Raw genomic sequence first — 16,433 nt, forward strand, 5'->3', positions numbered from 1 at the left:
TAGGCTTCTCTCTGTTTGGAGAATCGCACACACAGAACCAAACGTATAGGAAGTGGGTTTCCAGGAAGCAACACACTTTGCATTATGAGATTGGATTTGAACAGGACTCAAAAACCTCATTCTTGTTACACAACTGGCGTTCTTTTATGGGTCACGTTTGACCCGCTTGACTAAATGGACTTTGATACACAATTGCATATGATTGCTTGATTGACAGCCGTCGTCTGGCCATACTTTGTAAAAACAATGATAGCGATGTGTTGCCATGAGTGTTCCTTGTGTCGTTTTAGTATACCTAAGATGAATTAAGCATCCGGCCTGGCCTCCGGACACATGCGGGGTCTTGAGCAGTCGGGCCGGATGAGCTCGCCTCCATCTCGCTTAAGTCTGCTGCTGAAGCTGATTGTGCTGCAGATGTCCTGTTCTTAACTCTGTGCAGTGAAGTATGAAGTCCAGTAAATGTCAGGGGTCTCCACTTTCTATTATTGCTTCCTTAAGAACCTGTACGGGAAGAGAAACAAAAAATAAAAAAGCAACAATCTCCATTCATCACATCAAGAGAGCATGATTATTACTTTTGAGCTGCACTTGACCTCGATTCTTTTTCTTGGTTGTTTTTCCTGTCATGTATCCAACTTGAATCTGCATTCAATGAGTATACATCGATGTGAGACAATAGCTTAAGGTTTTCTCGATTTTTAGAATTGTATACTACCAGTACAGGCATTAAACATGATTGACCTCAAGCGTATCATGGTTTTCTTGTCCCCGGCTTCTTTTGCTGCTCTTAAGGCTACCACCTCACCTGCTGGCAAACAACACAGAAGTTGGGTCTATTTCATTTTATTTTTTTTTCTTTAATTCTACAACAGTGTAATGTTCTTCAAAGTATATTCAACAAAATCAAATATTCAGACTTAACAAGGAGCACTTGTTACAGGGAATTGCTATGTACAGCCACCAAAACCTCGTTGACAGGTAAAAGACATGAAAAAGTTGAAAGTGCTTCTTAAGCCACAGTGAACAGCAGGGAAAACACGCAGGAGCGATCCCTTTGACAGACACCCGCAATAAAAACCACTTGGCACCAATCACCGCATTCACACACACACACACACACACACACACACACACACACACACACATACATATATATGCAATGGATTCACAAATGTTAGCCTCTTAAATTTGTGTAAAAGAAGAAAAACTCAACATAAGCAGTCCAAGACAACTTGATGGAACCCTGTAGAATAAAAAGATCAGCAAGGGGATCATGCGTATATTCAATCCTCTTCCCTCTTTGCTGCCGTCTACATACGCACGCACGCACGCACGCACGCACGCACGCACGCACGCACGCACGCACGCACGCACACACACACGCACACACACACACACACACACACACACACACACACACACAAAATGCTTCTGCAGGGTTATCAAACTCAGTTACAATACTAGAAAGAGGAGTGCAGTTTAGTTTTCAGCTTTATTTCTGATGTACTTTTGTGGCAGTGTCTACTTAAATGTCATGTGCAAAAAATAGTCACTTTTTTTTAAAATTTTTAGACAATTCACATTCATGGATTGCTGGACAACACAAGTTTGGCGCCCTGTGTGCCTGTGATGATGGTGAACATACAGAACTAGAATTCATTGTGAATTTTGGCCGCAACTGCCACAAGCTTTCAACACTCAGTCAGCATGGACACGAAGGCAGCAGTGATACTGCAAGTAAAGGGACAGTTCTCTCAGCCAGCCCTCGGGATAACCTCAAATGAAGAGTTTCATTTCCAACACAAAATAACCCCTATCTGGGGGGAAAGAAAAAAAGTCACCCGCTATTATTATTTTTTCTTCAAACAATGAAGGTTCTTTTTAAATAAGTAACTTGAGTCCTTGGTTGACAGAATAACACTTGAACAGAATGGGTCCTCTAAATTTTAAAAATATTTCATGATGCCCAAAAATGGCTGTATAACATTCTGGACTGAATGAAACAACTGAATAGGCAGAGCACTGCTCGGTCACGTGACCATTCTGAATTTTACACTGAGTGAGTAAGCCATCTGGTCTCATACCGGTATACCAGTCTATGAGCCGGGAATGCAGTGCTGGACACAGTGAAATAGAGGTTAATAACAGAGGGAGTTGCTGCCCCCTGGCCCTCATGCAATAATCTTTTGTTCAGTATGTAAAAAAAAAAAAAAAAAAAGAGACTAATGTCTTGCTTTGGTTGTCCTGACAGTACTTGTCAAAACAATGGATTCTTTTTTAAGTAATGAATCAATTATTTCAGCATCATGGCTGCCACGGTGCAGGGACTCCCTCATTTAACGGCTCCAAGTCCAGCCACTGAACGACACATCTTGAACACTTTATAGAAGGGAACTGAGAAAATAAACCGTGCAAGCGTGTTGTTTTGACCACCCCAAAAAACAGTGGCTCTGCGGAGAGCCTGTGACCAGGCCTGAGTCAAACAGCGGATGCAAATAAAACTTGATGTTTGCTTTAACCAGTCAGGAACACAAGGTGGTCTACTGAAAAAATCTGTATGTCCCATTATAAATTTATTTATTATAATAAATGGATGTTCAAATGATTTCTTGCAATTTCCTTACTTTCCGGCTTTCTATAGTTTGCTTTATGTGAGAAACCACTTCCTCCTTGCACCTAAACCAGATAAAAACCATAAAATTTATTTGCAAACACTGTTTGGCCAAGAGAACATCACTATGTTGGCCGATTAAAAAGATCATAGGGGATAATTAGTTATCAAATATTGGCAGTCTTAAGATCATCTTGAACGTGATCTGCAGCCATGAATTGTACCTTTACTGATCCAGCTAAGTGCGTGTAAAACACAAATTCAATAATAAATCACATATCAAAAGGCCATTCTTGATGTAAATCTGTAAAGCAAGAGTCACTCAACTACAAGCACGGTGTGAATTTTCTTTGTGCATGGCTAAGTGTATGGAGGAGACTGCATGTATGTATGTATGTACAAAGTAGAGGTAGTATTTGTACATGGATTTATAACGGAGTAAGGTCGTTGTGTGTGAGGGCGATAAGGGGCTTTAGTTTGGGAATTGGTTGCTTGTTTTGGACCACTGTTCTCTCAGTGCATAGGCATCATATTGGCTACCGTCACACATAAGTTCAGTGAGATTTTTTGAGATCTGATCAGTGAATTCTCAGGGTATAAGCCCACGTCTCTGGATGTTCACAGATAGTTTGGGACAATCTGTTGTATGTGAAATACACATCCCCCTCCTCCTGGACTACTGTGTCCAGGCTATGTAGGATTCAGATCGTAAGGTGAGCTGCACCATTTCAGGACGCTTTGTGTCACATCACAACATAAACAGAGTCCTACACGGGATCATCCAAAGACGCCAGCCCATGTACCCTGCTGTAATCAGATGACAAAAATCTCACTGAAATGACAAAGGTAACTAGCCATCGATTGGAGCCAACTCTTATGGTCATGCAGATCCACTCCTGACAAAACACTGATTATCCTGTGGCAATTGAATTGTCTGAATTTTAAAACAGCAACTCATGAGTAAAAACTTCAATAAATAATGACAAAGCAATGATCGCATTTAAGAGGGAAAACCACTGCAGCATCAAAACAGGACACCCGGCTCCTCTCCTCTATTAAAAAAAAAAAAAACCTGTGTTTTCAACAGGCTGCAAAATCACTATTTTCTGCAATTAACAACAAAAGAAAACAAAAATTGAATAAAAAAAAAGAACTTTTTGGTGACTAATTTAGTGAGCCACTATTCAAGGATTCTATACATTTTCTTCCTTAAATGCTATATACGCATCTGAATATATTATTTTATTTATTTTACAAAAGAATAAAAGAGTGTGCGTGGAGGTCATTGAATGGACAATAGGCAAGTTGGGATGTCTCTAGGTACATGAGGCTGGGTAGTCTGATTTCACACAGAGTGGCCGACTACTGACAGGCCGTGAGCACCTTCTGCTGTCACTGGTTTCCTCCACCTCAGCATCACAGTCAACCCACCCATTCAGCTGGAAATCACTAATGAGGTCATGGTTGGCTGCAGACACTACCGAAATCTGCAACAAAACTCCATTTTGCTCAAGGTTTATTTCTCATGAGCAAAATCTTGGCCATGCCACACATCATGCATGTATCCAGAATTTTAATTCTAGAGTTTAAAAACTCCTTCCCTATGGCTATTAATATTCATCAGTACATTTTTCGCCCTTAAAATTTTTTTTTTTTAAAAATCACCCAGCAATGTAATGGCAAATACAAAAAAAGAAATCCTCCCCACAAAATGTTATGTCCCTCTTTGACCACATTTTAACCATGACATCATTTCTGATTTCCGCTGCAAAAGAAATGAGTTGAGCAATGCGCAATTATAATATCCTCAAGCTCCCAGTGCCTGCTGGGTAAGGTACTAAAAGGTCTGTCTCAAGTGAAGGGCATGAAGGCAGGGTAAACAGGAGCAGATACACATTCTCTAAATGGCAGAAACAACCTCCAGCTCATGAGGTGTTTGGTAGAATCTGACATCGCCACCAATGGTTGATTAGTTCACACTCACAGAACAGATACTCGTGATGACAACAGTCTATCAGCGATGAGGAGCTGGATGGCCGTTCACTGATGAAGGGAGGGTTCAGGATTATTTTTTTAAACGCCAGTGCCCCTCTCTCTCTTAAGGCTTGTCTAAGGGGACTTTACTTTTGTGAAATTAGTATCAGCCTTTTGATGACATTTGTTTGCAATCCCTTCTTGAACACGTTGAGGGAGATTTTAACAATTTCCTTCAAAATCCAAGCAGGCCATTCCATGTGCTATTCTTACTGTGTGGCAGGTGTAATAGTAAAACTGGTGGATTTTGAGAGGAACAGATTCAATCCACACAGACAGGTACTTTTGTAAGATTTTTTTTTCCAAAAAAGGCTGTCGTTAATAACGTCAAGAGCAACCTTTTTGTTGGTTAAAACAAAAACAGGCTTTAAAAAACCCTGAACCTCAAGGAGAGTGCTCAAACACGTAAATTCACACTCACAAAATCCCTTCAAGTATCCAACATTGCCTGCTTGCCTAGGGCACTTTGGCTAAACCCAAACACCAAATACGACTCAAACTGACATAAATGGGCACAAGTCCAAATGTATCTTGAGTTCGGATTCAGCCCACAGTGCCTTAAATTTTTTTTACCAAACATCTGTCACCATCCCCTCGTTATCCAGATGAGAACAAACCTGGGTGTTTGTCTCTCCAAATCCAGGACATTAATGCTGCCTCCTGATCCTGCCACCAAGGAGTCCACACGAGGCAATGTTGGTACACAGAAATTTGTTGGGAAATGAGAGATGGAGGACTAGGGAGGGAGGTGGGGTTGCTGAGAATGTTTCAGAAGAACAAAAGCAGTCCAGCAGATGTCCCAGGGGAAAACAAAAAACAACAACTGGGAGATGAACATCTCACTTGTCCCTGGTCATGTGCACCAGGGCGGTCCATTCTCACTCCCATCTTCCCCTTTTGGGCGAGCTTTGTAGTGCTGTCCAACACTGCCAGAAACCCTCTCTTTGTGACCGTGTGTGTTTTTCTCTCACACGCCTCTCAATTCATCCCTGCACATACCCACCACCAAAGTGTTTGGCATCTCGCCAACACTTGATTCCCCTTCCCTCACTATATACATATATATATACACATAAACTCCACATCTGCAGCACGCACACACAAAAGTATATGAGACATTCTGAACAGCTCCTGTGCTCTTTTTCAGCATTGTGCCTGTGTCAGTAGCTGTAAGCTTGGCCCAGTGCACAGTCCCTGGTCCCCCGCCACTTAGTTGGAGCTGGCTGTGATGGTCTTCTCCAGCTCCAGGTCCACAGGAGCTGTGGTCAGGTGGAGGCTGCTGTAGCAGATCTTACACACGCGGCTGGGCTCAAAGAGCTGCTGGCTTGGCACTGGGATCTTCTGGTCACAACAACTGGCACAGAACACATTACCACAGTTCCTGTAGAGGGAGACAACACTGTCAAAACTGGGCCTTGTTTCTCAGTCAGTGATCAAACCACAGGATGGTTATGAGACAACCTTGTTTTAGCTTGGATACTGCACACTGCTCGTGTTCAGAGCTTAATTTTTTTCCCTCTTGCAACATGCTAGGTTAGCGTAGGTGTTCTTATACTCAGCAGTGAAAAATTTAACATGAAATCTATCAACAAAAGACATTATCAGCACTGGACAGGAAGACGGGTCACACAGGAAATAGGCTTTGACATGTTTCTGATAACCATGCTCACAATTAGAAATAAGGCCATGCTTACAGAAATTTACATACGCGCACACGCGCGCGCGCACACACACACACATATACACACACACACACACACACACACACACACACACACACACACACACACACACAGTGGCCCCTTTCACTTGCCTGTGCTTGCTTGAGGAAACTGTTAATTACATATGGCTCTAAGTGAAAATATAACAGGCCTCTAATTCACTCAGGTTTATTTCTTCACCCTTGCACAGTACCAGGTTGACTGAGTGGCCTCCAGTACCATGCTGTGCTGGTGAGAGGTGAGATGCAGTGGACAAGGACTGGGAAAGCATGCTGCTGGAGAATGAGAGGGCCAGGGTGCTGATGAAGGTGCCATGGCAGAGGGAGGGTTGAGGGTGAGGAACCTCAACAGCCAACAATTAGGGTCACTTATTTGAGATTTCCAAATAAAAAAAATAATATGAGGCAATGGTGAGTGCCCCCAACCCCTCATAGCACCTCACCTAACAGCACTGTGCTTATGGTCACAGCCACTTATGACCAACAGAATGGTATACTCTGGCACTGAGGTTTGCAGAATCAAGTTCATACAAAAACATCTCAGAAATGAGGAGATATATCCCTGAGAACTTAATAAGAATGAGCTGCCAACTGCAACAGAATGGAGGGAGAACAGATACATGGGGGGGGGGGGTTAGGATCAGGATGGTGGTGTCAACCAAAGGGGAGCAGTGAATGCCGGGTTAGGGTAAGAGGAGAGGGGACACGGGAGCCGGATCTCACCAGACCTCCTGGACAGGCTCCCTGCCACTGTGGAGGAGAGGGGTAGACAATGGATAAGAGCAGCCAACACAGTGGCCCATACTGCACACACTGAAACACACTGTCATCTAAAGCAGCGATTTTCAAGCTGGTCCCCAGGGACCCTGAGTGCTACCAGTTTTCTATCCTGCCAGGTAGATAATTAGGTTCCTCTGTTGTGCCAGGACTAAAACAACTCCCTGAGCACAACCAGACATTGAAATAAAGCAAGAAAGGTTCTTTTGCAACAATACATGACCAAGAGGTTGTTTCATGGCAGCTGCAAAAAAAAGAAGCATTTCTTTTTTTCTGAAACCTGTAGTCCAGGTTTCAGAAAGCACTGAAACTGCAATTTAAATATTTTAAAGCACTAATACACAGTGAGGAGGAGAAACTATAAAAAAAAGAAGAAGCATATGCTGTATTTTAAAGGATTCATAGTGACGACTTTGGGGTATCTGACAATCTATCCACAATTCTACATTCTTTCTTTTCCTTATGTACACTGTCAAGTTTTTGATTGTACAGAGCATGCCCTGAGGTGTGTATTTGGACACTTAAGGCCACAGATTAGTGGATCCTATATGCCTTTATACTGTTTTTCTCATTGAATAGCAACATCAATATCAGTCAATGTCAACTTTATGGCATTACCGAGCAAAGGACATTCGATTTCCCCAAGACAGGCCTGGGGGTATTTTTGAATTCTCCTTGTAACATTTACTTGATCTTTCTGACATTTTCAAGTAGGGCCACAGAAAAGGGGACAAGAAAAGAAAACGGTTGTGTTTTTTTTTTATGTATTCAGATGCAACCCTTGATTGGATGGCTGCAATGCCTGACAAAAACAGGTACACATAATTAACTACCCGGCAGAATAGAAAACCAACAGTGCTGGTGGCACCTGAGGATCAGATTGAGAACACTATTCTGAAGACCTTCCTCTCTTTGAGCCTATCAGCTAGTTCTACTATATTGGGTTAATTAAGTTTAAAGAATAGCAACAATCTAAAAGGGTATGTTAGCAAAAAAACTTGGAAGGACAAAAGTTTGCAAAGTCCTTTTGGAAACAGTCATGTTTTTATTCTGAGGATTCACTGAGGGCTGAGTGATATATTCTGCTGGCAAAACTGGTAATGATTGTAAGAGTGATGATAAAAGTCCAAGTGGACCTAAATCTCTGCACAAGCAACAAGACACCCTACTTCTCCCTCTGTTGGTGAACATTTAACCTGACTCACCATGCCACAGAGAACACAGGAAGTAATGAACAGACAGCAGCGATTTGAGGAAATGATAAAACCAAATAGAGGAAATGCCATCAGCTGACAGAAAGAGACCTTAAAAGCACCAAAGCCATGTCTTATTTAGGCACAATTTTGAGTATCAAATTCTACCAATGAAATGTTGTTGCAGTAATTCTGGCAAGTGGCAAGATAGAATGGCAATGTTCATTGCCATTTATCTATTACACTGAGAGCACCAGGCAAATCAATGTATAACAATTGGCCAACAAGCCTGAGAAATAAAAAAAATTCCCAGGCAAAATATGAATAATCAGTTCAAGGCAGTACAGGAAAATTACAGGTCTGATCAGAGCAAATATCTTCCTAAGCCTCAACAGAAAAGAGATAAGGGGTCGGTGGTACCGGTGCAAAAGGTTTAAGTTACTGGAGCCAAACAAGAGTCTATGGTTACCTGCAGTGATGCTTCCTGGTAGCGAGCCAGAACCTGCTCTCACAGCCATAGCAGTGTGCTGCCAAATGGTCCGGGTACCAGCGAGTGACCTGCAACGTGCAGCCAATTCTCAGGTCACGTTTTTTAGATAGGTCAGCTGAGCTAAAGCTGTTCATTTGCATTCTTGGAAAAATCTGATTTCCATAAAATGAATCCACAAGTGCATACCAAAAATTACTTGAGAGGAAGAGTAAAGTATTTGAAGCAACGAGTACACTCAGTACTCTCTTATTCAAGCCAGCACTGATTTTTCCTGCTAGTCCATTATTTCACCAAGTAAGACTGCTTAAGGTTGAGTAATAATATAGAGTACACGGCATTTTACGGATTGTTTTATTTTAGGAGGTAGCCTACTTAGGCATGGGTGTATAGACTTGTAGTATGGGTAGCTTCATTGGGAAACAAACTTCAAACTTTCACAGTGATAGCATTATCCAACCATTTTTAAGACACACAGGACTAAGACGAGATCAATTAAAAGAGAAAAAAAGCCTAAGTTGGGTGTCTGGCCTCTAAATAGACAAAACCATTACAATTGTGAAAGCTAGCTTCAATCTGCCCCAACCAAGAAAAAATATTATCCTCAGTCTGGTTGCGTACCTCAGTTTCCTGCTTGTCCACCTGCTCCCAGCTGGCCTCTGAGAAGAGCTCTGTGCTGCAGCGTGACAGACAGTTTGGGTCCAGGTTGTACTCAGAGTCTGTCATTGACGTCTGCATGGAGTGAGACAATCAATGCAATAAGCATCAGGGTCACTTTCGTTGTCAAATACATACATGTCTGAAAATATGTCCTAGTGAGTGCAGTGACATATTGACAAATTACATGACCTGGTCATTTATGCTGACACATACTGAACAAGGACACACATGATGGTACAACACATTGTAGACTTGGTTTAGAGAAAGTGTAAATTATTTGGATTTTAAGGAATTTGAGTAAAGACAAATGATTAAAAGTGAGTACGCAAGCAAGATTGAAAATAAGAACATTAAAAAACATGAAATTTAGGAAATAAGGAGTCTCTTCTATACATGTAAATGTCTCTGTTGGAGCCTGACTGATCAAACCGATGGGAAGCCATGGAAACCAGGCATAGTAGAAATCAGCAGAAATATGAACAGATCTAGAGAATACTGCCCTAATAGGAGGCCATTTTTAAGACAGTTTACACAGGAACTTTGTTTTGTAATAACAATGCTTGTTTTGACACCTAAAAGTCAGTTTCTTAACACACCTAAAAAAGTCAGTTTCTTAACCCAGTGTGACAACTGACCGCAGTGCAACACAGCAGTTGAAATGGCTGACCAGAGTATACAATGGCAATGCCTTGGTCGGCTTCAATGGCAGACAATGCAAAAAAGACATTTCTATTTTTGCTTATACTGACCTCAGTTTTGGCATTCAAAACAGTATGTTGAGCTGATGAAAAGTCTGCTTTTTATTTTCATTGTGACAAGAAAAACAGCCTCTTTGGACATGTAATTTCCCTAAATATTTATCAAGTTCAACATTTTTAAATTAAATTTAGTTCAAATGTATTTTAAGTAAGGTGACTTATGATTTTGGAGGATACAGTGTGAACTGTTGAAACTGCTGAATCATGCTAAATGTCTTAATGTCTCTACACAAACACTTCAGCAGTTTAGGGCATTTCAGGATCAGCCTGTCAAGGTCTTACCACTTCATCTCCCATGTCACCGTTGATCCTGAGGGAGCCGCCATGCTGCTGGTTCTCCAGGCGGCTCCACAGCTCCCTCACCTGCTTCTTCAGCGTCTCCACCTCCATCTGGTGGCCCGCCTCAATCTGTCTCAGCCTCTGCTGGACAATGTCACTGTGTAGTGTTAGCCCATCGTCGTCAAGGTGGCAGCGGGATGGCTGCTCTGGGCTGGTGGCCGACCGCCCAAGTAGGGTGTGGTAGCAGCGGTGATGGGTGCCCCGGGGGTGGAGGCTAAAGGAGTTGCAGCTAGCCAAAGACACCTGCCGACTCAGTGGGGTCCGCTCTCCGTTCACTTTGGCCCAGGGAGGTCCGCTGCAAGGCTCAAAATCAGAGCTCTCCCCGTTGCACAGCCCCTCCTTGCTGGACTCGGCACTCACAGACTGAAAGGCACTAACAGAGGGTTGCTTGCTGCACTCATTTAAAGTCCTGCTTGCCCCATCATCTGCCTGCATATCAAACTCTCTCTCTTTCCCATGGCAGGGGGGTTGGCTCCTGTCTTCATTGCAGGGCTGATGGCCTGGGCATACAGGCTGAGCTGCTGGGAGTTCTAGCCTGCTGCAGGCCTCTTCTGTTAGAGTCTCTGTAGAGCTCTCCATGAGGGAGGCCCTCTTATCTGTCTGCTCCGCTGGCTCCGAGAGGAACCCGATAGACTCGGATTCTGGGCAGCGTGTTCCACCAACCTCTGGTTCTGGTGGTGTTATGTCCCCAAAACCGTTACTTATAGTTCTATGGGCCATAGGCTGAACGGTTGCCTGTTTTGGCTCCTCTGGGCCAGATGAGTTCTCCAAAATCTGCTTGACCAGCTCCTCTGACATCTGAGCTATTTCAGCTGCCTGCGCATTGAGGTCAGCTGCCATTTCTGAGGGCAGAACTTTAGGCAGGGAGGGATAGGTCAGAGGGCCACTATCTTCCTCAGACTCGACTAGACCATTCTCTGGATGAGGACCATTAGAAAATCCTTCTCTTTGCATGTCAGCCCCATTGACCTTGGCGTACTGATTTGCCTCGTTGATGTTGGTTCCTCTCTTCAACTCTGTGTCACCGTTGCTTATAACCAGTTTGGCAGCAGCATTACCGTCCCTCTGGACATCACCAGCCTCCTCTTTGGTGGCCTCATGGAGAATATTCTCCATCTGACCCTCAGCCACACCGACTGCAACAGAGAGCTCCACCACCTCAGCAGTTTCCCCTTCTGCTGCCAAGCTTGTTGTGGCTCCCTGTCCCAGCTCAGCGTGCTGGCCCTGTGACTGAGAGCAGTCCTCCAGTTCAGAGTCACCCATGTCCAGGTAAGGTCCCGCATCAGGCTGAGCATCAGACCACCCCTCCTGGTCCTGATTTCCCCCTCCCTCAGGCCCCACTGCCATGTTAAGCTCTAGAGAGCGGCGGTGGTCCTGCCACTTCTCATTCAGACTCGGGTCACTGGAGCGCCGGTTAGGAGCCAGTGAGCTTCCCAGCTCACAAGCACTGGGCAAGTTGTCAAAGGAACGGGTCTTCGGACGTCTTTTAGGGGAAAGGGGGGGGGGGACAGAAATGAATTGAGCCAATTAGTGCAGGGAAATAGCCTCTGACTGTCAAACAATGGCACAGTGTCTGAGTTTCCGTGATTTAAATTATAGCAGAGCACATAAACAAGTTAATCATTATTGCATAGTCTCAGTGAATAGATTAATAGTAATTTAATAATTATTCATTATTAATAAAACAATAATACATGAATGGAAAATAATGGGGAGATATTACTTAAAGTGGCAGTAGACAACTTTTTTGCTATATCATTATGAAGAAAATGCTGATTGCAAAGTGTAATGGCTATAGAATATATAATATAGACACCATCGGTGTTTAGATTGGTTCCCTATAAGCCTTGCTTTCACTATGCAATTCTGTCTGCCACCGGGTACAATCTTGCAGGAAAATTAAGGCTCGATTTATGGCACAAAGGAAGTGTGTCAACCATTGCGCAACCAAAACAGGGAGAGAATGAACCTCAGATGGGCATTCACTCATTGGAGCGAGCTCCGGTGTATCAAACTGTTTCCTGGTCAAGGTCTGTTTCCCCCTAGCCAGATGAAAGTGTTTGCATGGAAACAGGTTAGCTATCGGTTATGATTAGTTTAAGGTAATGTTTTATCGAACGCTGGCTGGGGGGGGGGCCCAATGAGGAAACAGAGTTTGATACAACACCCGGGAATTGAGAGGGTTCCAAAATGACATTCAGCTGACGTTCATTCTACTGGATGAGTAAGTATCACAACCTTCCTACTTATTAATACTGCCTGTTTTACTCTGCCTTTATTATAGCACTGAGATCGGGGTTTCTAGTTCAAACTGGGACTCTTACGGTTGTTTCTTGCATTGGATAGTAGCCAGCCTGTAACTAAACGGAAAGCGATCTGGTTGTCTTTGTGACTGCAGCACAAACAATAAAAACACTTGGAAATGCTTGGGGGGGGGGGGGGGGGGCATTTGGAAAGTTGTCTACAGCCACTTTAAGGGGCTGGGAGGATGATTTAAGGTTAATTTAATGATTCCCATATGAAATCATACAACGAGTCCCACGTGGGGATGTATGCCTTAGCAGTCAATTAAATGCAGATCCATCCAAACTAAGAAATTTATTGGGATGCGCTGTTGTGTTTAAATTCAGACAAGAACATAACAGATTTTGTGTTATGGGCTGGGCTGTCAATTGTTTTAAAACTTTGACAAGCATATCGATACGATTCCCACAGATGTAATTTCATTTCATTTTTTAAGTAGATAAACTTGCATATTGTGCCTTTAAATCAAGAAAAGCTTGAATAAAATAGCCCTTTAATAAAAGAAAAAGTCCTCCGCATTGTTCTCCCTGAGTCATACAGCATTATTGTAAACAATTTCAACTTAAAAAGACCTGTTGCCTGTTCTTCTTTCATGACAATGGGACCGTCATGAGACATGAGCTAAGCAGAGCATTAACAAATCTCAGTTATCCATAACAACGAGCATCCAATCACACCGTTTTTTGTTTCGTGTTTTTGCTTTTTTAAGTAATCGGAGGTAAAATGCTGGTGGGACCCCTTGGCTGTGGGTGGGTGGGGGGCTCAACCTGGGGTTTGTCTTACATCAGGAAGGAGGGGGGCAGTGCCAGAGCGCCAGGCTCACCTGCCCAGAGGTGCCTCCTCAGGGTTGGCGCCAGGCACAGGATAGGGTGCGCACGAGTCATCCGAGGGAGTGGTCGGGGAGGAGCTGGGCAGGTAGACTGCGGTCCACAGCATCAGGTTGCGCACATGACATACTGGGTGAAGCACCTGTAATAACAGCAGCAGGCTTAATCATTGCTGGGATCACAGAGCAGAAACCATTGGAATTAGAGAAGAAATATGTCAAGCGCAAAAACTGATAGCAGTAATCCTGTAGTAGAAATACAACTGATTTTACATCGAATTCTGAGAAAACATTCATTGTTGTGAATTTTTGATGAACAGGAGGATGGGCTCCAGCATCCCGCGACCCCAATTGGGATAAGCGGCTTGGATCATGAATTGAATGAATTAATAAAAGGAAACAGAATGACACCTATCAAAAAAGGAAATCTAAAAGCTGTTTCAACAGTACAATATTTGAAGAACATAAATCTACTTCATATAAACGTAATTAAAAAAAAAACAAAGGAATGCAAGCACAATAAAAACAAAACAACCACAGAATGTATCAACTCCCCAGATGGTGATAAAAATAATCATAAATAAAGTTTGGGTTGAGAGCCATTAACAATGAAAATAAACAAATGTTATGAAATACTGCTCTGTAGTTCCCTACACTTATATCTGTCCTGACCTGTCCTCATTACGCTTGAATCTGTTCAGACCTGTAGGTGTAGGAATGCTCTCCCTGAGGATCTTAGGCTGGTAGAAGCCAAAGTTGTCCTTATCATCAATGATCAACAAGCCTTTATATTGTTTGTTCTTGCTTCTTGTTTGTTCTTATTTGCGTGCTATGTGAATGAAGGTCAAGTGTCATCAAATGGTGAACGTACAGTCTCGGAGTTTGAGGAGTAGAGAATGTTTCTCAGGGCACGGTTGGCTGGTCTCAGCAGTGACCACACTGAGCAGGTCCTTTCCTGGACATGACGGTCCTCCCTCTCCTTGCCACTGTTGCACAGGAAGGTGCCAAACAGACAGGAGTAGGTGTGCTGTACCAGTTTCACCTGCATGCATGCATACATACACAAACATGACATGTAAGGGCTTGCAAACACCTCGCAGGAGAGGATAAAAAAAAAATCCTCTGTATCTCCCTGCCAAAACTTGACAACATTCCTTCACAGTAATTGTATAGTACAATCGGACATTGAACATGAGCTCTCTTATATCGATGGCATTAACCTCAATATAAACATTCTCTTCCATCTAATCCTCTGATCTGAGCTGATTCAGACTGTGAGCTAACTGGGTTTAATTTCCTCTAACACTGACCAGGAAGGCCTCGTTGAACTCAAAGGAGCATGGATACTGCCTCTGCAGCTGGTGGACACAGTCCAGCCACTGCAGGAAGACAGGGCAGCGCTCATTCAGGTCCTCAGAGTTCTCCCCGTGGCCACAGCGGTCGGCAAATTTGTGACCAAAGTCCAGCCATTCAGTCTCCACCAGGACCTGGAAGCCCTGTGATACATAAGATAACAACAACTTATATCTGCAGTGTTGGCAGAATGATGCAACCAGGAACCTAAAAAAAGGAAACAGAGAAGGGTGCTGGACTTCCACATTAACAATGAAAATGAGCTCAATGTTCAAACCTTCAAGTCTAAAAACCCTGCAAATCCCATCAGATAAATGGACAAAATGAAATCTCAGAGCCATTAACCCTACCTCAATAGTGCGGTAGTACGGGTCCAGTAACAGCTTGGAGAGTGCAGCAATCTGGGGTGTGCGGTCCCAGCCATCAGAGCAGTGCACCAGGACAGGCCTATGGTCGCGGTCCATGGCATTAACCACCAGCAGGGCCGCCTTCAGCAGGAGAGACAGGTGCTGCAGCCACTTGGTGCTCTCCAGGGCAGACAGCCAGCTGCAAGCACAGAAGCAGGATCAGACCAACACATCAGGGGCATCAGTCAATTCATCCACTCTGCCAGAAGTTAAAGCTGCTATGAGGAGATTTTCACTGACCATTAACCAGTCTCAATTTGATTTTGATGCCTCTATATTATATAACTGACAATCATATGAGACCATGAACGCAAAAATTAGATATGGCTATATAATGCATTCAAACGCTTGTCTCCGGGTCAGATTCCTTGCATATTGTGATGAAATGATTAACAGTCATAATTCAAGATACGTAATCTCATCGCTGTATATCTTGCAAACACTTGTTTTTCCAAAACATCACCACAGCTCTCATAATTCTCCTCCAATGCATGAGCTACCACATTAACATCTTGGTGACAATGAAGTTGTTCTTCCATGAAACACTACCGCTTTTGTCCACAAGGTTTCACAAAATCAACAAAAATCTAAAATTTCTTGCAGCATCTTTAATGTTTCAGCTGGTTTAAATGATGACAATGATGATGAAGACTTTCCGCAATTATCTTCTGTGTATAAGGTTAAGTTGAACTTACAAGAATGTCCTTTAATTCTGATCATACATTTTATCATACAGCTCACATCTCAAAGACGGTTCTTAAAAAAGTGAATATTGCTTGTTCATTGCATATGCACTTTGAACAACAGAATGACAGAAATTAGTGTTTACCATTGAGAGATCTAATTTTGGAAAACCAATTTCACTTGCCGATTTTCCCCACCATAGTCAATATTTTGAAATGTCCACTCTTACTGCGATTTACCCCATGCATTACATTGTGTGTGTGTGTGCATTCCTTCAGTA

At 43.1% G+C, this 16,433-nt stretch overlaps 1 protein-coding gene across 3 annotated transcripts in view; it reads right to left on the bottom strand.

The window, feature by feature from the left end:
* Window positions 1-833: 833 nt before the first annotated feature.
* The window catches only part of mtmr3 (myotubularin related protein 3), a 30,870-nt gene continuing 15,270 nt past the window's right edge, over window positions 834-16,433 (bottom strand). For all 3 annotated transcript variants that reach the window (XM_056274742.1, XM_056274750.1, XM_056274734.1), the window contains 8 exons: window positions 15,413-15,608; window positions 15,020-15,205; window positions 14,581-14,751; window positions 13,707-13,852; window positions 10,523-12,062; window positions 9,444-9,554; window positions 8,805-8,893; window positions 834-6,026 (listed from right to left, as the gene is read on the bottom strand). In XM_056274742.1, coding sequence (XP_056130717.1) covers window positions 5,855-6,026; window positions 8,805-8,893; window positions 9,444-9,554; window positions 10,523-12,062; window positions 13,707-13,852; window positions 14,581-14,751; window positions 15,020-15,205; window positions 15,413-15,608 — 2,611 coding nt within the window. In that variant the 3' untranslated portion in view covers window positions 834-5,854. The remainder of the gene's footprint in view (window positions 6,027-8,804; window positions 8,894-9,443; window positions 9,555-10,522; window positions 12,063-13,706; window positions 13,853-14,580; window positions 14,752-15,019; window positions 15,206-15,412; window positions 15,609-16,433) is intronic.

The sequence above is a fragment of the Lampris incognitus genome, chromosome 1, assembly GCF_029633865.1.
Source record: "Lampris incognitus isolate fLamInc1 chromosome 1, fLamInc1.hap2, whole genome shotgun sequence".
NCBI classification, from domain to species: Eukaryota; Metazoa; Chordata; class Actinopteri; order Lampriformes; family Lampridae; genus Lampris; species Lampris incognitus.